At 42.1% G+C, this 24,667-nt stretch overlaps 1 protein-coding gene across 3 annotated transcripts in view; it reads left to right on the forward strand.

The window, feature by feature from the left end:
- Positions 1–24,667, forward strand: part of LOC125932012 (transmembrane 9 superfamily member 2-like) — a 90,854-nt gene that overhangs the window by 17,623 nt on the left and 48,564 nt on the right. For 2 of the 3 annotated variants that reach the window (XM_049644364.1, XM_049644365.1), the window contains exons 4-7: positions 1–121; positions 777–906; positions 16,140–16,267; positions 21,000–21,111. The exon at positions 1–121 is cut by the window's left edge and continues 7 nt beyond it. In XM_049644364.1, the coding sequence (XP_049500321.1) occupies positions 1–121; positions 777–906; positions 16,140–16,267; positions 21,000–21,111 (491 nt within the window). The remainder of the gene's footprint in view (positions 122–776; positions 907–16,139; positions 16,268–20,999; positions 21,112–24,667) is intronic. The other variant, XM_049644366.1, reaches the window with a different exon arrangement.

Below are 24,667 nucleotides of genomic sequence, written 5' to 3' on the forward strand. Positions count from 1 at the left end.
TTAACAGGACAGAAACATGCATAAAAGTTTGTGTAAAATCCTATGATACAGCAAATGATGACCAGGAGAAAAAGCTGGCCTTTTTGAGGAAAGGAATACGACTGAATTATCAGCATCACTGGTAGGTTTGGCAAATGAGAGGACATGATTTAATTTTTCAAGTCCTTTCAGAAGTAGTTTTTTAAAAAAAAGGAAGTAGGTTTTTAAAAATTTTTTTAAGTTTATTTTGAGAGACACAGGGACAGCACGAGAAGGGGGGTGCAGAGAGAGAGAGAGGGAGAGAGAGAATCCCAAGCAGCTTCTACACCATGAGCATAGAACCGACACAGGGCTTGAGCCCACGTGAGATCATGACTTGAGCTGAAACAAAGAGTTGGATGCCTGGGTGACTGAGCCACACCCAGGTGCCCCTAAAAAAAAGTAGTAGTTTTTTTAAATTTTTAAAAAATGTTTATTTATTTTTGAAGGAGAGAGAGACAGTGTGAGTGGGGGAGGGGCAGAGAGAGAGGGAGACACAGAATCCGAAGCAGGCTCCAGGCTCTGAGCTGTCAGCAGAGCCTGACGTGGGGCTCGAACGCACAAACGCACAAGTTGGACGCTTAACTGACTGAGCCACTGAGGTGCCCCAAAAGTAGTTTTAATAGGTCCTTGAAATTGTATGCTATTTTTTGTAACTTTGATTAAAAATTTGAACTTAGATCCATGCAAGATGATGTTGGTATTGCTTGGTGTGAAACGCTTGTTAAAACTTTTATTGGTAAAATATTTGTATTTAGGATTATTGACAATATGCCTGTCATATGGTGCCATAATACAGGGGATGGAACCAAGTACTGCACACCAGGATTTCCAATAGGATGTTTTATTGCCAAAAGTGGCGAATCGAAACATGCCTGCCTTATCCATGTAAGTGTTGAGAACTTACTTAGAAATATAAGAATGTTGCCTCACTTAATAATTTGCCTTCTAGGGTAGTCACTTAGCAAACATTAATGGGACACCTACCATCTTCTAGGTTTTGTGCTAGGTGTTGGGAATACAAACTCAAGTAGACGTGGTCTTTGTCCTCTAGAAGTTCACAGTCCTGACTAAGGAGATAGACCTGTAGATAGATCAATACAATAGAATGTTCAATGATAGGAGACTGAGAGACAAGGAGGATATAATGAAGGGAGTGAAAATGTATTTGTGAAATAAATGGGTGGGTGAGCATTTCTAGGAGGGAAATCAGTGTGATCAAGAACTTGGAAGTCTGGGGGCACCTGGGTGGTTCAGTTGGTTGAGCATCTGACTTCAGTTCAGGCCATGATCTCTCGGTTTGTGGGTTCAAACCCCGTGTCGGGCTCTGTGCTGACAGCTCAGAGCCTGGAGCCTGCTTCAGATTCTGTGTCTCCCTCTTTCTGCTCCTCTCCTGCTTGTACTCTGTCTCTCTCTCTTTCTCTCTCAAAAATAAATAAACATTAAAAAAAATTAAAAAAAATAACTTGGAAGTCTGGGAACAGGATGCTATGATTGGGGGACTGAGTAGTTGAGCAGGTCTGTGGCATAAGGTTTAGGGTTTGGGAGGTGCAGCTAGAGATGATGCTGAAAAGGTGGCTGGGCAGAAGCTGGGTCATGGAGGGAGGTCCTGTGTGCGATATTACTTCCTACAGTGCCTGATTTAATCCTGAGAAAAGCCCTGTTGCTAGGACCCTACTGCTGCCATTTTATAGGTGATGAAACCCAGTCTCTGAGAGGTTAAGTGACATGACTAGAGGCATACAGCTTGTTAAGTGCAGAAGTAGGAATCCAGCTCAGAGCTTTTTAGCTTGGAAGTCCCGATCTCACGGTGGGCCTTGTGGCTCTCCAGCAGTCTCCTATATAGGATGACTGCCCAGTTTCTTGCTTGGTTGTCTAACTGATGGTACTTTTTTTTTTTTTTTAATTTGTTTTTTATTTTCTAAAATTTACACCCAAATTAGTTAGCATATAGTGCAACAATGATTTCAGGAGTAGATTCCTTAACGCCCCTTATCCATTTAGCCCATCCCCCTCCCACAATCCCTCCAGTAACCCTCAGTTCGTTCTCCATATTTAAGAGTCTCTTCTGTTTTGTCCCCTTCCCTTTTTTTATATTATTTTTGCTTCCCTTCCCTTATGTTCATCTTTTTTGTCTCTTAAAGTCTTCATCTGAGTGAAGTCATATAATATTTGTCTTTCTCTGACTGACTAATGTCACTTAGCATAATACCCTCCCGTTCCATCCACGTAGTTGCAAATAGCAAGATTTCATTCTTTTCGATTGCCGAGTAATACTCCATTGTGTATATATACCGTATCTTCTTTATCCATTCATCCATCGATGGACATTTGGGCTCTTTCCATACTTTGGCTATTGTTGACAGTGCTGCCATAAACATGGGGGTGCATGTGTCCCTTCGAAACAGCACACCGGTATCCCGTGGATAAATGCCTAATAGTGCAATTGCTGGGTCGTTGGGTAGTTCTATTTTTAATTTTTTGAGGAACCTCCATCCTGTTTTCCAGAGTGGCCGCACCAGCTTACATTCCCACCAACAATGCAAAAGAGATCCTCTTTCTCCGAATCCTCACCAACATCTGTTGTTGGCCTGAGTTGTGAATGTTAGCCATTCTGACAGATGTGAGATGATATCTCATTGTGGTTTTGATTTGTATTTCCCTGATGATGAGTGATGTTGAGCACTTTTTCATGTGTCGGTTGGCCATCGGGATGTTTTCCTTGGAGAAGTGTCTATTCATGTCTTTTGCCCATCTCTTCACTGGATTATTTGTTCTTTGGGTGTTGAGTTTGCTAAGTTCTTTATAGATTTTGGATATTAACCCTTTATCTGATATGTCATTTACAAATATTTTCTCCCATTCTGTCTGTTGCCTTTTAGTTTTGCTGATTGTTTACTTCACTGTGCAGAAGATTTTTATTTTGATGAGGTCCCAGTAGTTCTTTTTTGCTTTTGTTTCCCTCCCCTCTGGAGACGTGTTGAGTAAGAAGTTGCTGCGGCCAAGATCAAAGAGGTTTTTGCCTGCTTTCTCCTCGAGGATTGTGGTGGCTTCCTGTCTTACGTTTAGGTCTTTCATCCATCTTGAGTTTATTTTTGTGTCTGGTGTAAGAAAGTGGTCCAGGTTCATTCTTCTGCGTGTCGCTGTCCAGTTTTCCCAGCACCACTTGCTGAAGAGACTGTCTTTATTCCATTGGATATTCTTTCTTGCCTTGTCAAAGATCAGATGGCCATACGTTTGTGGGTCCATTTCTGGGTTCTCTATTCTGTTCCATTGATCTGAGTGTCTGTTCTTGTGCCAGTACCATACTGTCTTGATGATTACTGCTTTGTAGTATAGCTTGAAGTCTGGGATTGTGATGCCTCCTGCTTTGGTTTTCTTTTTCAAGATCTCTTTGGCTATTCGGGGTCTTTTCTGGTTCCATACACATGTTAGGAATATTTGTCCTAGCTCTGTGAAGAATGCTGGTGTTACTTTGATAGGAATTGCATTGAATATGTAGATTGCTTTGGGTAGTATTGCCATTTTAACAATATTTGTTCTTCCTATCCCGGAGCATGGAATCTTTTTCCATTTTTTTTGTGTCTTCTTCATTGTCTTTCATAAGCTTTCTATAGTTTTCAGTGTATAGATTTTTCACCTCTTTGGTTAGATTTATTCCTAGGTATTTTATGGTTTTTTGTGCAACTGTAAATGGGATCGATTCCTTGATTTCTCTGTCACTTCATTGTTGGTGTATAGGAATGCAACCGATTTCTGTGCATTGATTCATGGATCAGTTCTAGCAGTTTTTTGGTGGAATCTTTTGGATTTTCCATATAGAGTATCATGTCATCTGCGAAGAGTGAACGTTTGACCTCCTCCTGGCTGATTTGGATGCCTTTTATTTCTTTGTGTTGTCTGATTGCAGAGGCTAAGACTTCCAATACTATGTTGAATCCCTGTCTTGTTCCTGACCTTAGGGGGAAAGCTCTCAGTTTTTCCCCGTTGAGGATGATATTAGCATTGGGTTGTTCATATATGGCTTTTATGATCTCGAGGTATGCTCCTTCTATGCCTACTTTCTTGAGGGTTTTTTTTTTATTTTTTTTAACGTTTATTTATTTTTGAGACAGAGAGAGACAGAGCATGAACGGGGGAGGGTCAGAGAGAGGGAGACACAGAATCTGAAACAGGCTCCAGGCTCTGAGCTGTCAGCACAGAGCCCGACGCGGGGCTCGAACTCACGGACTGCGAGATCACGACCTGAGCCGAAGTCGGACGCTTAACCGACTGAGCCACCCAGGCGCCCCTTGAGGCTTTTTATCAAGAAAGGATGCTGTATTTTGTCAAATGCTTTCTCTGCATCTATTGAGAGGATCATATGGTTCTTGTCCTTTCTTTTATTGATGTGATGAATCACGTTAATTGTTTTGCGGATATTGAACCAGCCCTGCATCCCAGGTATAAATCCTGCTTGGTTGTGGTGAATAATTTTTTTAATGTATTGTTGGATCCGGTTGGCTCATATCTCGTTGAGGATTTTTGCATCCATATTCATCAGGGAAATTGGTCTATAGTTCTCCTTTTTAGTGGGGTCTCTGTCTGGTTTTGGAATCAAGGTAATGCTGGCTTCATAGAAAGAGTTTGGGAGTTTTCTATTTTTTGGAACATTTCTATTTTTTGGAACAGTTTTAAGAGAATAGGTGTTAACTCTTCCTTAAATGTTTGATAGAATTCCCCCGGAAAGCCATCTGGCCCTGGACTCTTGTTTTTTGGCAGATTTTTGATTACTAATTCAGTTTCCTTACTGGTTATGGGTCTGTTCAAATTTTCTATTTCTTCCTGTTTCAGTGTTGGTAGTGTATATGTTTCTAGGAATTTGTCCATTTCTTCCAGATTACCCATTTTATTGGCATATAATTGCTCATAATATTCTCTTATTATTGTTTTTATTTCTGCTGTGTTGGTTATGGTCTCTCCTCTTTCATTCTTGATTTTATTTATTTGGGTCCTTTCCTTTTTCTTTTTGATCAAACTGGCTAGTGGTTTATCAATTTTGTTAATTCCGTCAAAGAACCAGCTTCCGGTTTCATTAATCTGTTCTACTGTGTTTTTGGTTTCGATAGCATTAATTTCTGCTCTAATCTTTATACTTCCTGTCTTCTGCTGGTTTTGGGTTTTATTTGCTGTTCTTTTTTCCAGCTTCTTAAGGCATAAGTTTAGGTTGTGTATCTGAGATCTTTCTTCCTTCTTTAGGAAGGCCTGGATTGCTATATACTTTCCTCTTATGACCGCCTTTGCTGCATCCCAGAGGTTTTGGGTTGTGGTGTTATCATATTCATTGACTTCCATATACTTTTTAATTTCCTCTTTAACTGCTTGGTTAGCCCATTCATTCTTTAGTAGGATGTTCTTCAGTCTCCAAGTATTTGTTATCTTTCCAATTTTTTTCTTGTGGTTGATTTCGAGTTTCATGGCGTTGTGGTCTGAAAATAGGCACGGTATGATCTCGATCTTTTTGTACTTACTTAGGGCTGATTTGGGTCCCAGTATATGGTCTATTCTGGAGAACGTTCCATGTGCACTGCAGAAGAATGTATATTCTGCTGCTTTAGGATGAAATGTTCTGAATATATCTGTTAAGTCGATCTGGTCCAGTGTGTCATTCAAAAGTAATTGTTTCCTTGTTGATTTTCTGATTAGATGATCTGTCCATTGCTGTGAGTGGGGTGTTGAAGTCTCCTACTATCATGGTATTACTATCGATGAATTTATGTTTGTGATTAATTGATTTATATATTTGGGTGCTGCCACATTTGGCACATAAATGTTTACAATTGTTAGGTCTTCTTGGTGGATAGACCCCTTGATTAGGATATAATGCCCTTCTGCATCTCTTGATACAGTCTTTATTTTAAAGTCTAGATTGTCTGATATAAGTATGGCTACTCCAGCTTTCTTTTGTTGACCATGAGCATGATAGATTGTTCTCCATCCCCTTATTTTCAATCTGAAGGTGTCTTTAGGTCTAAAGTGGGTCTCTTTTAAACAGCATATAGATGGATCTTGTTTTCTTATCCATTCTGTTACCCTATGTCTTTTGATTGGAGCATTTAGTCCATTGATGTTTAGAGTGAGTACTGAAACACATGAATTTATTGCCATTATGATGCTTGTAGAGTTGGAGTTTCTGGTGTTCTCTGGTCCTTTCTAATCTTTGTTGCTTTTGGTATTTATTTATTTATTTATATATATTTTCATCTTTTCTCCCTTCAGAAAGTCCCCCTTAAAATTTCTTGCAGGGCTGGTTTAGTGGTCACAAACTCCTTTGATTTTTGTTTGTCTGGGAAACTTTTTATCTCTCCTTCTATTTTGAATGACAGCCTTGCTGAATAAAGAATTCTTGGCTGCATATTTTCCTGATTCAGCACACTGAATATATCCCGCCACTCCTTTCTGGCCTGCCAAGTTTCTGTGGATAGGTCTGCTGCAAACCTGATCTGTCTTCCCTTGTAAGTTAAGGACTTTTTTCCCTTGCTGCTTTCATGATTCTCTCCTTGCCTGAGTATTTTGTGAATTTGACTATGATATGCCTTGTTGGTGGTCAGTTTTTGTTGAGTCTAATGGGGGTCCTCTGTGCTTCCTGGATTTTGATGTCTGTGTCTTTCCCCAGGTTAGGAAAGTTTTCCACTATGATTTGCTCACATAACCCTTCTACCCCTATTTCTCTCTCTTCCTCCTCTGGGACCCCTATGACTCTTATGTTCCTTTTTAATGAGTCACTGATTTCTCTAATTCTTAAATTGTGCTCTTTTGCCTTCATCTCCCTCTTTTTTTCTGCTTCATTATTCTCTATAAGTTTGTCCTCTATATCGGTGATTCTCTGTTCTGCCTCATCCATCCTTGCTGCCGCTGCATCCATCCGTGATTGCAGCTCAGTTATAGCATTTTTAATTTCATTCTATTTTTTACTTCTTTTATCTCTGCAGAAAGGGATTCTAATCTATTTTTGACCCCGGCTTGTATTCTTATCGTGATTCTAAATTCTGGTTCAGACATCTTGCTTGTATCTATGTTGGTTAAATCCCTGGCCGTCGTTTCTTCGTGCTCTTTCTTTTGGGGTGAATTCCTTCGTTTTGTCATTTTGAAGGGAGAAAAGGAATTAATGAGGTAGAAAAATTGAAATTAAAAAAACTAAAATTAAAAAAAATTAAAATTAAAAATTACACACACACACCCATACAAATTGAATAGATGATGCTAGATCCTAGTTGTATTTTGGTCTGGGTGTTGAAAGTGGTTTGACAGATTAGAGAAAATAAAAGGGGGGGGGGGGAAGAAAAAAAAGGAAGTCTTTTGAGAATTTGAAAACATGAATACACTGAAGTAGACTAAAATGAGATGATGCAGGTAAAATTGAATTTGAAAAAATATACACAAAAGTGAAGAGTATAGTAAAGTTAAAGAAAAATATTTTTAATAAAAATTAAAAATAAATATGAATTTTTTCTTTTTCTGTATTTAAGAAAAAAGAAAAGAAACAAAGAAGAGAAAAAAGATAAAAAAAGAAAAAGATAAAAAAAGATAAATTTGAAAAAGTGAATACACTGTATTAGACTAAAATAAAATGATGGAAGTAAATAGAATTTGAAAAAGTTTACATAAAAGTGAAAAATATAGCAACAAAAATTAAAAGTATTTTTAAAAGAAATTGAAAGTAAAACTGAAGTTTTCTCTTTCTGCATTCAAGCAAAAGAAAAGAAAAAAAAAGGAAATTGTTTGAAAATTTGAAAAGGTGAATACACTGAAGTAGACTAAAATAAAATGATGGAAGTAAAATAGAATCTGAAAAAATTTACACAAAAGGAAAAAATATAGTAATAAAAATTAAAGAAAAATATTTTTAATAAAAATTGAAAATAAAAATGCATTTTTTTCTCTTTCTGTATTCAAGAAAAAGAATTGTGAAAGAGAAAGAGAAAAAAGAAAAAAAAGAAAGAAAACTGAATAGATGAACCTAACAGATTAAAGTAGGACTGAAATTGCTTTGTTTTCCCTTAGATGTTAGCGTATGTAGCATGTTATAGTCCATAAACTAAGCCGGCAGTGAGACTTGTGTTCTTGAGAGCCAGGTTGGCCCAGGTGGGCGGGGCTCAGTGTAACGGCTCCGCTCTCCACTAGATGGCGCCGCTAGCCTACTGGGGTGGATTGTTGCAGTGCTCGTAGGTGCCTATGCGCACGCGCGGGAGTGGTGACAATGGCGCCACCCAGCCTCCCTGTTTGTTCTCCTGGCTCAGCAGTCATGCACCCGTCCTCTGTCTTCAGCTCTCGTCCACTCCCCGCTTTTTCACTTTCCATGACCAGGCCCCAGGCAGTACCTCTCTCCGAAGTTTTGTCTCAGATGCGGCTGTGGTCCCCGGCCCCTTACTTCCGAAGGACTTCGGCTTTGACCCGTTCCCCCCCTCTGCGGGAGGGTCTCACAGAGCAAAGGCCGAATGAGCGATGGCCGAATGTCGGCTGCACCCAGGAACGCGGGCGGGACCCCTGCCGCTGCCGGAGCCCCGAGACTGCGGCCAGGTGCCAGCCCGCCCCAGAAAAAGTCCGCGAGACAGCGTAGCAGCGGCGTCTCGGGGATGATGGAAAATCACAACGCACACCTGGCACCAGGCTTCCCCCCTCAACGACCCTGTTCCAGCACCAGCGAATGTGGCCGTTTTGTGGGGTCTGCCGGGACCGGGTGGCTTCAACAGTCTACCAAATATCCTTCCAGGGGTGGAACCGCTTCTCCCCGTGTGGCCCGAAAACCTCCCGGACCCCACCCTGCTCCTGGGGATTTGCCCTTCCCACCAGAGCACCGTCAGGTATCGAACTGCAGAGTTGCAGCCTTTGCTTTCCCCTTGTTTATGGTCCTAATGGAATTTAAGCCCTCTCCTTTCTCTTTTCTCCCTTTTTAGCTCAGTCCCTGCAGCTGTTTCCAATTTGCCACTTTCTCTCCAGCTGCTTTTGGGGAGGGGTGCAGTTCCCGTATTCTCCCCCCCCTCCCCAGTCTCCATCCTCTCTCCTCCCGCAAAAGCAGTTCCCTACCTTTGGCGGCTTCTCGCTCCCCAAATTCACCTCTGCGCGCCGCGTACCTGCTGAATTCGGTGGTTCAGGTTGTGCAGATGGTTGTGTTTATCCTCCAGTCAGTTTTCTAGGTGTGTAGGATGGTTTAGTGTTGGTCTGGCTGTATTTCATGGACACGAGACACACAAAAAACTTCCGTGCTCTAACTGATGATACTGTCAACTGTTTCTTTCCAGAGAAGAGGGCAGGTGCTTCCTAAATTTCAGTCATTTGTACACCATCTTGGTTATTTTTGCCAGATCTGAGGCACCTGTGTTATTTATCTATTTAAATTAAAAAAATTTTTTTTAATGTTTATTTTTTTGAGAGAGAGAGACAGAGTGCCTGGCTAGCTCAGTTGGTAGAGCATTTAACTTTTAATCTCAAGGTTGTGAGTTCGATCCCCACATTGGTGTAGAGATTACTACAGATAATTAAACTCAAAAAAATTTAAATAGGGGCACCTGGGTGGCCCAGTCGGCTAGGCATCCGACTTCGGCTCGGGTCATGATCTCATGGCTCACGGGTTCGAGTCCCACGTCGGGCTCTGTGCTGAAAGCTGAAAGCCTGGAGCCTGCTTCGGATTCTGGGTCTCCCTTTCTCTCTGCCCCTCCCCTGCTCATACTCTGTTTCTCTCTAGCCCCATTATTTATCTATCTTTAAAAAATGTTTATTTATTGGGACACCTGGGTGGCTTGGTCAGTTGAGTGTCTGACTTCAGCTCAGGTCATGATCGCCTGGTTTGTGAGTTTGAGCCCCACCTCGGGCTTGTGCTGTCAGAGGGGAGCCCACTTCTGATCCTCTGCCCCACTCTCTCTCTCTGCCTCTCCTTCACGCCCGCTTTCTCTTTCAAAAATAAACATGTTTAATTTATCTTGAGAGAGAGAGAGAATCCCAAACGGGCTCCATGCTGTCGCTGCAGAGCCGAAAGCAGGGGCTGGATCCCACAAACCATGAGATCATGACCTGAACCAAAGTTAAGAGTTGGACACTTAACCACCTGAGCCACCCATGCACCCCCTTCTCCCCCTCACATGCATAGAGCCTCCCCCGGGATCAATATCACTCACCAGAGTGTGGTACATTCGTTATAATTGATGAACCTACATTCGTGCACCATTACCACCCAGTTTACGGTAGGGTTCATTCTTGGTTGTACATTTTGTGGGTTTGGACCAATGTGAGACGACATGTGTCCACTGTTACGGTATCATACCCAGGAGTTTCACTGCCCCACAAATCGCCTGCCTTCTGCTTTCTGCCTATTCCCGGGTAATGGCTGTCCAGCGCCCTCTACTGACGAAACTTCTTTCGGCGCCAGCTTGCAAAGGGAAACTAAAGGGCCTAGATGATTTTCACAGAGACCAAAGGGAATGGATTTGGAGATGAGGGGCAAAAAGACAAGGACTGGCACACTTTATACGCGTGTACTCATCAATACTGTGATGAAAGAGAGCCCTCTGCGTACCTCCAGAAATCTCTGGGTAGCTCTCTTCTCTCTGGTTTTCTGCCCCTCACCATCTAGCCGCTTGGTGTCCCTGGACTGTGAACTTGTTGTCTTCAATTCGGGGAGCCTGCAGGGCGCTGCTTGGGGCCCCTTTCCTTGCACCACAGCCTGGGAACTCTCTCTGGGAAGTAAGCTTGATGCAGTAGTAGGGCTCAGCGTATTCGTTGCCTTTCTCTTGGTGATCACTCTCTTAATGTTCTTTGTTGTCTGAGGGTCAAAAACTGTTGTTTTCATATACTTTATTACCCATTTTGGTTTTAGTTGTTTAAAGTGAAGGCATAAGCGGCACCTGGGTGGCTCAGTTGGTTACAAGTCCGACTTGGGCTCAGTTCATGATCTCATGGTTCGTGAGTTCGAGCCCCACATCGGGCTCTGTTCTGACAGCTCGGAGCCTGGAGCCTGCTTCGGATTCTGTGTCTCCCTCTCTCTCCGCCCCTCCCCTGTTCACACTCTGTAACTTGGCCCTTCCTTTCTTTTTAATTTTTCAGAAACTCTTTATTTTCTTCAAAATTTTTAAGTAGTTTCCACATCCAACATGGGGCTTGAACTCACAACCCTGAGATTAAGAGTCCCATGCTCTACTGACTGAGCCGGCCAGGCACCCCAGAGCCTTTTTGTTTTAGATGTGTCTCTTATATACAATGTATTGTTGAGTTTTGCTCTGTGGTAACTTCTGAAAGCCCCTTTCCTCTTAATAGGTGAGTTAAACATATTTACATTTATGGATATGACGTTTGGTCTCAGTTCTGTTGTATTATTTTATGCTTTGTAAATTATTTTTATATCCCACATTTTATTGATTCTAAAACTATTTTCCCATATTTTAACATTTATGAAATTAGGATGTGTCTCTTTCAGATGATGGGTTGTCAAAGTTTAATTGGCAATGTTTTTTCCTAGTAGCACATAAAATAATGATGTTTTATAATTGGTGGCATTTGGGTTCTGTGAAGTATGATTAAAAATTTTTTTAATGTTCATCTTTGAGAGACGGAGAGACAGAGCTTTAGCTGGGGGAGGGGCAGAGAGGGGGGAGGGGCAGAGAGAGAGAGGGAGACGGAATCTGAAGCAGGCTCCAGGTTCTGAGCTGTCAGCACAGAGTCCGATGCGAGGCTCGAACTCACCAACTGTGAGATCATGACCTGAGCCAAAGTCGGATGCCCAACTGACTGAGCCACCAAGATGCCCTGTAGTATGATTTTTTTTAAGTAAGCTCCATGCCAACATGGAGCCCAATGTGGGGCTTGAACTCACAACCCGGAACCAAGACCTGAGCTGAGATCAAGAGTTGGATGCTTAACCGACTGAGTCACCCAGGTGCCCCTGGATTGGTGCCTTTTATCAGTTCTGGAATTCTCAGCCATTGTCAGAACTTTTCTTCTTTCCTTTTCAGACTCCGATTAAACCTAGGTTAAAAGTTTTTATTTTCTCCTCCGTGTCTCTTAACCTCCCTTCTGTATTTTCCATTTTTTTTCCTGTGCCGTGTTCTTCTGCCCTATCTTCTAGTCTATAAATTTTCTTCCTCACTTGTTTCTTCTCTTATGAACACAAACATTGAGTGCACTTGTGATGAGCACTGGGTGTTGTATGTAAGTGATGAATTACTAAGTTATTTCATCCATAAACAAGCCTCAAAAATACTGAAAAAAAATAAACATAGGCATTGATTTTTTTTTTTTTGAGAGACAGGGAGTGCAAGTGAGCGAGGGGCAGAGGGAGAGAGAGAGAGAAGCGGGGCTCACCCGAAGCAGGGTTCGTGTTTGCCCTAAGCGGGGCTTGTGCTCACCTGAACATAGGGATTGAATTTTTAATTTCAGTAATCATCTCTCTCATTTCTGCAAAAATTTTTAAAAGTTTTTATTTATGTATTTATTTTGAGAGAGAGAGAGAGAGTGTGCATGCAAGCAGGGGAGGGGCAGAGAGAGAGGGAGAGAGTATCTCAAGGAGGCTCCTCACGGTTGGCGTGGAGCCCTACACGGGGCCTCCCATGAACCCTGAGATCATGACCTGAGCCAAAGTCAGACATTTAACCAACGGAGCTACCCAGGCTGAGCTGTCAGCACAGAGCCTGACGAGGGGTTCGAGATCATGACCTGAGCTGAAGTCAGAAGGCTCAACAGACTCACCCACCCAGGTGCCCCAACATATACATTGTTCTCAACAATTGTTTATGGAGTTTCTTTGAGCCCTGGGGTCAAAGTACTTTCCTCCAGAGAGGATTTTCATTGACTTCTTCCAGGGGTTTTTGGGAAATACCAGTCTGGGGCCGCCTGAAAGCAAATTCATGACTTGACTTTCCTGGGGCCACTTCGGTGATGGGACTCCAAACTGCATATATATGTTAGGGCTGGCCTGTGGGCACAACTGTTCAAGGACAGTTCCCCCACTGCCTTTTCTGTTTAGCACCAAGGCCATCTTCCCTGTAGTCCTTTGGGGGAGGAGAAAAAGCTTGCTTCCTGTTCGTCTTTACCCTGAGGGTATTGGTTTTGAGCGGGGTGGGTGGTCTCAGAGCCTTCTTGCCTGGGAGGGCCCTCCTCGAGTTCTCTGCTCTTTATTCCAGGAGGCTACCTAAACTGTCTTTCCAAGTTTGCCCAGGTCAGATGTCCCCAGGGCAAGAGCACCATCAATGCTCCCTCACAGAGGTTACCTCTCTGGCTTCCTGCTTTAGAATTTGACATGGCAGTTCTTTACTTTCTTGTCAGCTCACGTTTTGTTTTTGTTTTTAATTTAAAAGACTTTACTTTGGGGGCTCCTGGGTGGCTCAGTCGGTTAAGCATCCGACTTTGGCTCAGGTCATGATCTCACCGTTCACCAGTTCATGCCCCGCATTAGGTGAGCTGGAGTCCCACTTCTCTCTCTCTTTCCCTCCCCCTTCCTCTCTGCCCCCATGGGATTCTCTCTCTCTCTCTCTCTCTCTCTCTCTCTCTGCCCTCCTTCACTTTGCCCTCTCTTTCTCTCAAAAAAAAAAAAAAAAGAAAAATTCATTTCCTGTTATGTGAAAAGAAAGAAAAAGAAAACTAAGGCGAATAAAGACTGACCTACAGAGGATTATATGGGGCAAAATCTGAATTGCATCCCAATGGTTTTTGATCCAAATTCTCGTCTCTTTGCAATATACCTAACTACCTCTTGCATTTTTTGACCCCCTGCAGGATATTAGCTCTTAGGACACAGTTAAGAAGTGCCTGGCACATAGTAGATGTTCAAAAATATTTTGCTGAATGGACGAATGGATGAATGAAGCAAAGTTCCCAGCCTTGTGATCCGCTGGGGAACACAGTTGACTAGGGGATGTAAACGTGTGAGTACACTGACTACAATTTGATGTGGTCAGTGACTGGCATACGAGCCCAGTGCTATGAGAGCACAGCATAAAGAATTCTTTGTAGTCATTTACCTGGTTAGACGTAGAGGCTGTGGCGGCAGATGAGGCTGGAGAGAGAAGCAGGATCCAGATCCTTAAGGGCCTTGTTACCACTTTACCCATCACATTGGACCCTTTTGTGTCCCAGAGTGGGGGAGATGCTGTTCCTGGGGTGATTTAATCCTCACAGTACCCATTAAGATAAGTGCTGTTATTGGGTGCCTGGGTGGTTCAGTCAGCTAAGTGTTCCGCTCTTCATTTGGGCTCAGGTCACGATCTCATGGTTCATGAGATTGAGCCCTGCACCGAGTGCAGAGCCTGCTTGGGATTCTCTCTCTCCCTCTCTCTCTGCCCCTCCCCCACTCACTCTCTATCTCTAAAATAACATAAAAAAGGTAAGTACTGTTACGATTTCTGCGTCATAGGTGTAGAAACCCAGACACTGAGGGGTTAAGCGACTTGGTCACACAGGCTAGCGGATGCCGTACCCGAGCTTTCCACCTTAGGTGGTTTGACTGTGGAGTCCACATCCTTAACCACTGTGCTGTGCTGCTTGTGCCGCTTCTGTTAGTACAGATCATGAACATCCAATACCGATACGTGGTATCCCTCCATCCTAGTGCATGCAAATCTGCTAGCTGCATTTTATTGCTCTATATGGTTATTCCATATTTCATTTCACTGTACTGATGGTCTTGTTTTCCAGTTTCTAATTCTTTGCAATAATGGACAGCATTGCCGTGAGCAGTACTTACTCTCCACCCCAAGCTGATTGTGATACTCCCCCACAGGGGCACTCTTTTTTTTTTTTAATATTTTTAAAAGTTTATTCATTTATGTTGAGAGAGAGAGAGAGAGAGAGAGAGCGCACAAGCAGGGGAGGGGCAGAGAGAAGGAGAGACAGAATCTCAAGCAGGCTTTGCACCATCAGCACAGAGCCCGATGCGGGGCTCGAACCCGCGAACTGTGAGATCATGACCTAAGCCAAGATCAAGAGTTAGATGCTCAACGGTCTGAGCCACCCAGTCGCCCAGCCGCAGTAGGATCACTCTTACCCTCTATCATCACTGTACTAAAGGATCTCAAAAGTTCCTTCAGGCCCGTCACTCTCAGTTCTGGGATTTGCAGAGCCATGATTCTTAATCTAGGAGTTCTGCGTGTTGCAGATGACTCAATATGGTAATTGACAAGGTTCATTTGGACTCATTTTCTGAAGATTGAAGGGCCTGGGTGATGTAACAGCTAGTATTTATTCAAGGCTTCCTATGCTAAGCACTTCACTAAGTACTTTACATACATGATTCTATGTAGTCCTCAACAGTTCCATGAGCAATCTTATTTTTTTAATTAAAAAAATTTTTTTAAGTCATCTCTATACCCATCATGGGGCTCAAACTCATGATCCTGAAATCAGGAGTCACATACTGTACCGACTGAGCCAGCCAGGTGTCCCGATTGTCCCCGTTTTTAAAAAGAGGAGGGGTGCCTGGGGAATTCAGTCTGTTGAATATCCGACTCTTGATTTCGGCTCAGGTTATGATCCCACAGTTTGTGGGATCAAGTCCTGCATGGGGCTCTGTGCTGACAGCATAGAGCCTGCTTGGGTTTCTCTCCTCCTCTCTCTGCCAGTCCACTGCACGGGCATACTCTCTCTCTCAAAATAAATAAACATTAAAAAAATTCTTAAAAAAATAAAAAGAGGAAAGTGAGGGTCCAAGAGGTTAAATGACTTGTTTATGGTCATGCAGCTAGTAACCAGCTGTTTGATTGCAAAGCTCATATTGCCAAGCCCCTCGTTTGCTAGGGCTGCTCTAAAAACACACTACAAAATTGGGAGCTCAAACCAACAGAAATTCATTGTCTCACAGTTCTGGAGACTAGAAGTTCAAGATCAAGGCGTCAGCAGCGTTGGTTCCTTCCGAAGGTTCTGAGGGAGAACTGGTGGTTGCCAGAGGGGAGGGGTTGGGGGATGGGCAGAAATAAATGAAGGGGATTATGAGGTACAAGCTTCCAGGTATAAAAAAAAAAGTAAGTTATGGAGATGAAAAACAGAATATAGTCAATAATATTATAGTGTATCTCATTTTTATTCCATGGCCAGATTTTATGTTTTTTAGTTTTTAAGAAAAGTTCAAGCTTCTTTAAAGTTTCTTTATCTTTTTGCAGCCTGAATTCAACAAAAGTCATATTTACTTCCTCTTCAACCACGTTGATATTACTATTGCATACCACGAGGACAGTGGAAGAAATGGGGGTTTTGCGAGATTGGTTTCTGCTAGACTTGAGCCCCAAAGGTAATTAGAGAATATCTTTTTTACTTAGCTCCATTAATTTAAAAATTAATTCAGAATATGGAAGTTCTCAACTAGAATTCTCATTTTTAGGATACATGTGTGATGTCACCTCAGACATACAATTTGAAAAATCAAATAGGCAATTTATTCCCTTCTGCTTGTAGTTAGCATTTGAATACCATGTGATGTGAGAAAGAATTGACAGATCTGGAAGGGAATAGACCTACTGAGGGCATCCTTACTCTCTTCTTTACTTGCTGCCCTATGATGAAGAGCTTAGATTTCAATTTGTGCTTCTTCAGAGGACAGGTCTATTACTGGAGTCTATTAGGCAGGTATCACCTGAGTATAAGGAAGAATCTACTAACAATTAGAGTTCTCTAACTCTAATTAAATAAGCAATCCCAAGAATTAATGAGTACTGTATCCCTGGATGTTACAGAAAGAGCCTAGATGACCCAGGTGTTGGAGAGTTCACAAGTAGGCCTCCAGCATAGTGTCTGGTCCCTAGTAAGTAAGTGCTCAATGAATTGTAAAGGACATTGGGTAACAGATTCGACAGGCGACCTTTAATGCTCCGACTCTAAGATCCTATAGGATAGATTAGTACTCTTCCATTAAGACAGGTAGAGAGGGGAATATGGCACACAATGTATAAAATCATGGTCCGTTATGGGAAAAATATACAAAACCTGAAATATTAAGATGAGGAAGTTGTCCCTTGAAACTTCCGTGAGGTGTATTAAAGGAGGCACATGCGGTAGAATTTTCTGAACACGGAGCAAGGAGTTAGGAAATTTGGCTTTTTAGTCTCATCTGTCCTGGTTCCATTTTGGAAGGAAACCCTCAGTTTGTAGAAATGAGCCAGACTTCGTTATTTTTAAGGCTACTACCCTATCTTCCTTTAGGCACGGCTGTTCCGTCTGTCACACATGATGCTCAAAGAGAAAGAATAGAGAATGTGTCGTGCCAAGCTTTTGACCATGGGTAGGTTCACTTGATCTGTCATAGGCTTAATTTCCTCATCTGTGAAAGGAGAGGGCTGAATTAGGAGTTTTTCACGTGGCCCCTGATGTGTCAAACCCTGGAAATTTTTATTGACGTGTATTTTTCTGGGGAAAAGGATCAGGGCGTGTTTTTTGAACAATAGGGAATAAACATAGCTACCAAGAGAGGCCAGGAAATACTCATCATTGTCAAGGGCAATCACCCGTGCTTTTTTTGTGTGTATGTCACTTCTGATATCTGGCAACAGAATTTTAGGACGATGGACTGTGAGGTCTATCTCAGGATGGCTGCTCATATTCAACGTCATTAGGTAGTAAACATACAAAGTATGATCATCCAGGAAGAAGCTAGTCTCATCAGCTATATGAAAATCAAACTTAAGGCTTTACGGTTATACCTCGTATTCTCAGACTCAGAGTAAAAAGCCAAGAAAATGGTTTTTTAGAGTAGCATGTATCTAGTCATTGTAAAGGTCATTTTTGTGGGCCTCTTGAGAACGAGGACTGTGTTATAATTAATTTTTTTTTTTTTAGAATTAGACAGTCTGTTCAAGGCCATAGCAGTGAGTTAGGCCTAATGGTGTTCTAAGCCTACCATCTTGTGTTGTCTTTTAGGTACTGTACCCAGCTAATTTGCCTGATGGTTACCATGGTTGATTGTTCCTTTTTCCTAGAATCACTTGCTTAATTTGGCTTCGAGAATACCATACTTCACTGATTTTCTCCTGTCTCACTAGTCGCTTATCAGTCGTCTCCTCATTTCTCCAACATCTCAATATTGGAGGGTCCCGGGACTGAGTCTTTGAACTTTTTTTCTTCTTTATATATACTTACACATTGGCAATCTTACCCTGTCTCCTGGCGTCAGAGCCCACATTGACTCTTTGATCTGTAGACTTGTATATGCAGCTGTCTACTTGACATCTTCATTTGGATGTCTAGTAGGCACTTCAAATTTAACACGGCCAGAAATGAACTTCTAATCTTTCCTCCAACCTGTTTTTCCTAGTGTCTTCTCCATCTCCGTAAATGGCAACTACATCCTTCCAGTTTCTCAGGCCCCCAAACTATGGCCACACCCTTGACTCCTCTTTATTATTCTTCATTCATACCCTATATCCATGCCAACCTTTGGCAGATAACGTGGCTCTCTTCTTAAAATATATTCAGGATCCACCACCAGTTCTCATCACCTCCACCACTATCATCTGGTCCAAGACATCATTATATCTCAAGTGAATTAGGGCAAAACCCTTGCTGGTCTCTCTGGTGCCACCCTTGACTTCCAGCAGTCTCTCCTCAGTACAGCTTGCAGAGTATTCCTTTTGAAATGTCAGCTCATGTCAGCCTTCTGCTCAGAATCTTCCAGTGACTTCCCATCTCACTTAGAGTAAAAGCCAGTTTTGAAAATGGCCTACAAGGCCTTATACAGCCCACACGCAAGGCCAGTGGTTTAAAATAGGGCTTTTACATTGATTAGAGATCTTTTTTTTTTAATATGAAATTTGTTGTCAAATTGGTTTCCATGCAACACCCAGTGCTCATCCCCACAGCTGCCCTTCTCCATGCCCATCACCCACTTTTTCCTCCCCCCACCCCCATCAACCCTCAGTTTATTCTCAGTTTTTAAGAGTCTCTTATGGTTTGGCTCCCTCCCTCCCTCTCTATTTTTTCCCCTTCCCCTCCTCCATGGTCTCCTGTCTTTCTCAGGATCCACATAAGAGTGAAACATATGGTATCTGTCTTTCTCTGACTTATTTCACTCAGCATCACACTCTCCAGTTCCATCCACGTTGCTACAAAAGGCCAGATTTCATTCTTTCTCATTGCCGAGTAGTGTTCCATTATGTACATAAACCACATCTCCTTTATCCGTTCATCAGTTGATGGACATTTAGGCTCTTTCCATCATTTGGCTATTGTTGAAAGTGCTGCTGTAAACATCGGGGTCCATGTGCCCCTATGCATCAGCACTCCTGGATCCCTTGGGTCAATTCCTAGCAGTGCTGTTGCTGGGTCATAGGGTAGATCTACTTTTAATTTTTTGAGGAACCTCCACACTGTTTTCCAGAGCGGCTGCACCAGTTTGCATTCCCATGATTAGAGACCTTAATACAATTTTTGCTGCATAATCTCATTGATGTGAAATGCAGATATTTCATGTGCTGGGTTCAAGGCCCAGACTTAAACAGGGAACCTTGATATGCATTATCGTGCAGTCATTGAATTTTTTTCTGTAGATGTTATTTGTCGGTAGCCTTAACAATGATCATTTTTAAAATTCATAGCTGTTTCACAATACAATTTGGCTTTCAATGAATTCACCCTCCAAACACTTAGTAAGGACATATCATATGTCAGACACTAGGGTGACAAAAAATGAATGGGAAGAGGTGCACATGAATGGCATCCGCAATGGTGAGTGAATGGCGTTATTGCACACGTACTTCTAGAAATAACAGTCCCACAAGGATTGCATATTATTCTTTAAACAGAAGCCAAGGGATAAATTGTATGTTGAGCAAATAATTCAAAAGGGAAGCATCACTGTTTCTCTTTTTGATTTTTCCATCTCCTCTTTATTCCTCTTTTATGTTTTGCGTGATATTGCGGTCTCTTTATTCTTTTTCTTAAAGATTTTATTTTTAAGTAATCTTTACACCCAATATGGGCCTCGAATTTACAACCCGGAGATCCAGAATCATGTACTCTACCGACTGAGCCAGCCAGGTGCCCCATGAGAAGGTTCTTAGCGACACATTTTCTCTTGCTATCTGAAAGTGAAAATCCCCTTTCTTAGGCTTTTCTGATACCTTAAGGCACATCTTGCTAATGGATGCACAACATAAGCCAAGATAAAGCGCAGATGCTCACACAGTTCAGAGCTCTGGGGGCTTGATGTCGAAATGTCGAGTGTAGTTCCCCAGGAAGGAGCTGGGCGGCGCCACTCTCGCTACTGGGTGGGAGGGGAACTGCCTCTCTAATGGCTCCCTGCAACACCAACACTGAATGCACTTTTTGATTTTTCAGAAAAGTGAAAATCCTCTTCGGATTTCTCTCACTTAGTGAAAACAGGTACTAATGGAGGTCTTTCGTAAAAGCGAAGTGGCATAAAGTGAGCTTTGGAAAAGCAGGGGATACCTGTTTGTTGTGTTGGGCAGTATATTGACTCTTATTTGAGTGTTAGGGACATTTAGAAACAAGGCTATTTTTTTTTTTTTTAAGTAGGCTTCATGCCCAGCAGGCTTGAACTCATGCCCCTGAGATCAAGACCTGAGCTGAGATCAAGAGTTGGACGCTTAAGCAACTGAGCCACCCTGGTGCCCCAAAACAAAAGTATTTAAAATCATAAAGTTTTGGGGTGCCTGGGTGACTCAGTCGGTTAAGTGTCCAGCTTCAGCTCAGGTCATGATCTCACACTCCGTGAGTTTGAGCCCTGCGTTGGACTCTGTGCTTAGCAGCTCAGAGCCTGGAGCCTGCTTCGGATTCTGTGTCTCCCTCTCTCTCTGCCCCTCCCCTGCTCATGCTCTGTCTCTCTCTGTCTCAAAAAAAAAAATAAAAAACATTAAAAAAATAAAATCATAAAGTTTTAAATACTAATTATAATGAAAGGCAAATTTTTTCAACCTGCTACTGTTACATTCCTGAATAGCCATGAATTGGAAATTTACAACGGTAGTTTGGTATAAAAATTACTTTCTCTTTCTTACCCCCTTCTTTCTTAGCTATAAGCATTCAGGTGAAGGCCGCCTAGCCTGTAATGGACCCCCTATGGAAATTCCTGAAGAACATACAGAGAAGTTTAATGTAACCTACACTTACTCTGTGCAATTTGAAGTAAGTATTCCACGCCATCATCTTACTTTTGTTCCAAATCAGGTACATAACTATCATATACTTCATTAATATTAAAGCCTTAATTTTGATCATCAGGGTTGTATAACCCAGCCAAAAGCCCGAGAAAGTAGGTAAGTTCTTTACATTCAAACCATTCAGAGGACCATCCTTAAAGGAATATCTGTATTAAATCTGCCACATTTCAGGTACCGTGCCAGGTAATTTACTTTCTCCTACTTCCTCAGAGGTTTGAAGGAAGTACGTGGGAAACTGGAGGGGTGTTGCCTGGGCTTGGCAGGTTGCTCAAGTGGGACCTGAAAGGAAGAGTATGTTGTGGAAGAGACAGAGGATAGGATATGTAGTGAGAAGAGCATCCATATTGGGCTCAGACTGACCTGTGGTTCAAATTGAGGCTTGGCCACTTACTGGCCGCGTGAGTTTAGGTAAGTCGTGGGATCTCAGGCTCGATTTCTTCTCTGGGCATTTGTTCCTCGTTTTCAGAATATATAAAGACCTTAGCATTGCACAGAATAGGTCCTCAACATATGGCCTTCATTATTGTTTCTACACATTTAATTCTTCTTTTGTAAGTAGCTATTTTTATGAAGTGGTGTGTATCTTCGGTGGCTAGACAGACGTACAGACTGACTATTAACAGTCTGGTGAATAATCTAACAGCTCTCTGATGCCCGTGTTTCCCAAAGGTTTTTCTGCAAACTGGTTGCTTCACATTTTATTTATTTTTGCTTTATATTTTCTTTTCTTCATATTTATTTTAAATTCATTTATTTTGACAGAGAGAGGGAGGGGCAGAATCCCAAGCAGACTCAGCAGGGCTCGGTGCGGCCTCGAACTCATGATCTGTGAGATCACGACCGGAGCCAAGATCAAGAGTCAGACGCTCAACCGACTGAGTCACCCAGGCGCCCCTTATTTTTGCTTTGTGTTTTAAAGGGTGTTAGGTGAGAAAAGGGTCCTGCGATGAGGTTACTTTGGAGAATGCTAGGTCAAGCAATGTTAAAACAATGCATTGAGAGTATTCATTATGTTAAAAAACACTGAATTTTCAAAAGATAATTATAATACTTAGCATTTCATAGACCATGGCAGAACTCATGGGGATATAATGTTCTTTAGAATATACAAGGGAAACACTGCACGTGGTGCCAAAAAATATACGATTTTGTACAAATGAGATATTTACATGTGCTGTTTTCACTTCATGTGTACATCATGGATGTCTTTCCGTGTCAGTAGAGTCACATCCTTTTTATTTTTTAATTTTTAAAGATTTTTTTTTGATTAGAAAAATTTCTTTATTGTTTATTCCTTTTTTGAGAGAGAGACACACACAGAGCATGAGCGGGGGGCAGGCAGAGAGAGAGGGAGACACAGAATCTGAAGCAAGGTCCACGCTCTGAGCTGTCAGCGCAGAGCCCGACGCGGGCCTCGAACTCACAAACTGAGATCATGACCTGAGCCAAAGTTGGATGCTTAACTGACTGAGCTACCAGGTGCCCCTATTTTTTAATTTTTAATATTTATTTTTATTTTAGAGAGAGTGCATCAGTCAGGGAGAGGGGTAGAGGGAGACAGAGAGAGAGAGAGAGAGAGCACGCAGATCTTAAGCAGGCTCCGTGCTCAGTGCGGAGCCCATGTGGGGGCTCAATCCCACGACCCTGGGATCATGAGCTGAGCTAAAAATGAAGAGTCAGATACTCAGCCGACTGAGCCACCCAGGCGCCCCAGAGTCCCATCCTTTTTTTTAATTTTTATTAAAAAAATTTTTTTAATGTTTATTTTTTACACAGAGAGAGAGAGAGGGAGAGAATGAGTGGGGGAGGGGCAGAGAGAGAGAGGGAGACACAGAATCCGAAGCAGGCTCCAGGCTCTGAGCTGTCAGCACAGAGCCCGACGTGGGGCTTGAACCCACAAAAAGTGAGATCATGACCCGAGCTGAAGTCGAACACCCAACCGACTGAGCCACCCAGGCACCCCCCCCATCCTTTTTTTAATTTACTGCATACTACATTTAATGTGTAGGCCATGGTTGACTTATTTAGTGCTTCATTGAGAAAAACAACCCAAATGTCTAATTTTTAATTTAGAAACGGTGCTTTAATGAACATTCTTATGTTTCTTCTTGTGTGATTATTTCCTAAAGTTCAATTCCCAGCACCAGGATTATGTAGGTAAAAGGGTGTGCAGATTTCGAGAACACATTGCCAAATTCTTGTCCAGAGAAGTTGCTGGGCCCGAGGATGTGCTGTTTCCTCACATACTCAGCAGTGCTAGGTTTTTGTCAATATTTTAAAATTTTGCTTCAGAGTTTTATTTTATTTATTTTTTAACATTTATTTATTTATTTTGAGAGAGGCAGAGAGAGTGCGAGCGGGGAAGGGGCAGAGAGAGAGGGAGGCAGAGAATCCCAAGCAGGCTCTGCACTGTCAGCACGGAATCCCATGCGGGGCTCGAACTCACAAAACCGTGAGATCATAACCTGAGCCCTGACCAAGAGCCGTCCTGTGCTTCCAAATTTTAATTCTGTGATTATACCAAAGGGAGATTGATTCATATTAAGCAAACCCCTAATTGTCCAATGTATAAACCAGAATCCCGATTTATTAATTTACATGGAAAAATATGAGTGCCAGGGACCACACCATTCATGTTAGCTGGTTAGCACATCTGCCTGTGATAACGATATATGAGAAAGCAAATAGAAATAGAATAGCATAAATAGAAAGTTTGTTGGTGAGCCTAGGACCCCAGAGCAAAAGGAAGTGGGTATTAAAACATGATATTCATGGCCCTCTAGTCCTCTGCTTGCCCATGGACCAGATGTTTATATTCATGGGCTGGGTACTCTTAGTCCTGGACAGTATTACAGGTGTTTCATCGAAAGATTAACTTGGGAGCTTTCCTTTTATAGGGAAAGCCTTTTAAGACTATATAGATTTATGCATTTCTCTTTTTATTTTTTTTTAAGGCAATATCTCATATTTTTGAGTCGGCTTTGATCATACTCGATTTGGTGTAAATGACTTATTTCTTAAAGCTTTAGATGTGCTTTCTTGAGACCAAGCCCTAATCACATTATTGGGGATTAGGTCTCAAATTTCTTCAAACATTTACAAATTGTGCTCAGCTTGTGTCATTTCTATACATGACCTGCCAGCCATTACAACATGATTTTTTTCCTAATCTCAGTTTGAAAGCAATCGTATCTTAGGGCTGCCTTGCTTTTGTCCCTATGTATCACCTATGTGGTTATATCCATTTTATAAATGAGGCTACTGAAGCCCAGTGAGGTGGGGTAATTTTCTCAGGATCATTGCTGGCGGGAGGCGCAAGTGATATTCAAACTGTCTGGCCCCCAAACTCATAGCTTTTCTGCTATACCATTCTGGCTTTCCGTATTAAAGGTCTATTATATCTTCTGTCCACAGAGTTACTCTAAAGAAAATGAGAAACGTTTATATTAGAAATGCGTGTGTGTGCTTTGGATCATCTGGCTAGAGGTCAGGATTACTTGAGCCTACATCCTGCGGTTTAC

Source organism: Panthera uncia, chromosome X (genome assembly GCF_023721935.1).
Source record: "Panthera uncia isolate 11264 chromosome X, Puncia_PCG_1.0, whole genome shotgun sequence".
Taxonomy (NCBI): Eukaryota; Metazoa; Chordata; class Mammalia; order Carnivora; family Felidae; genus Panthera; species Panthera uncia.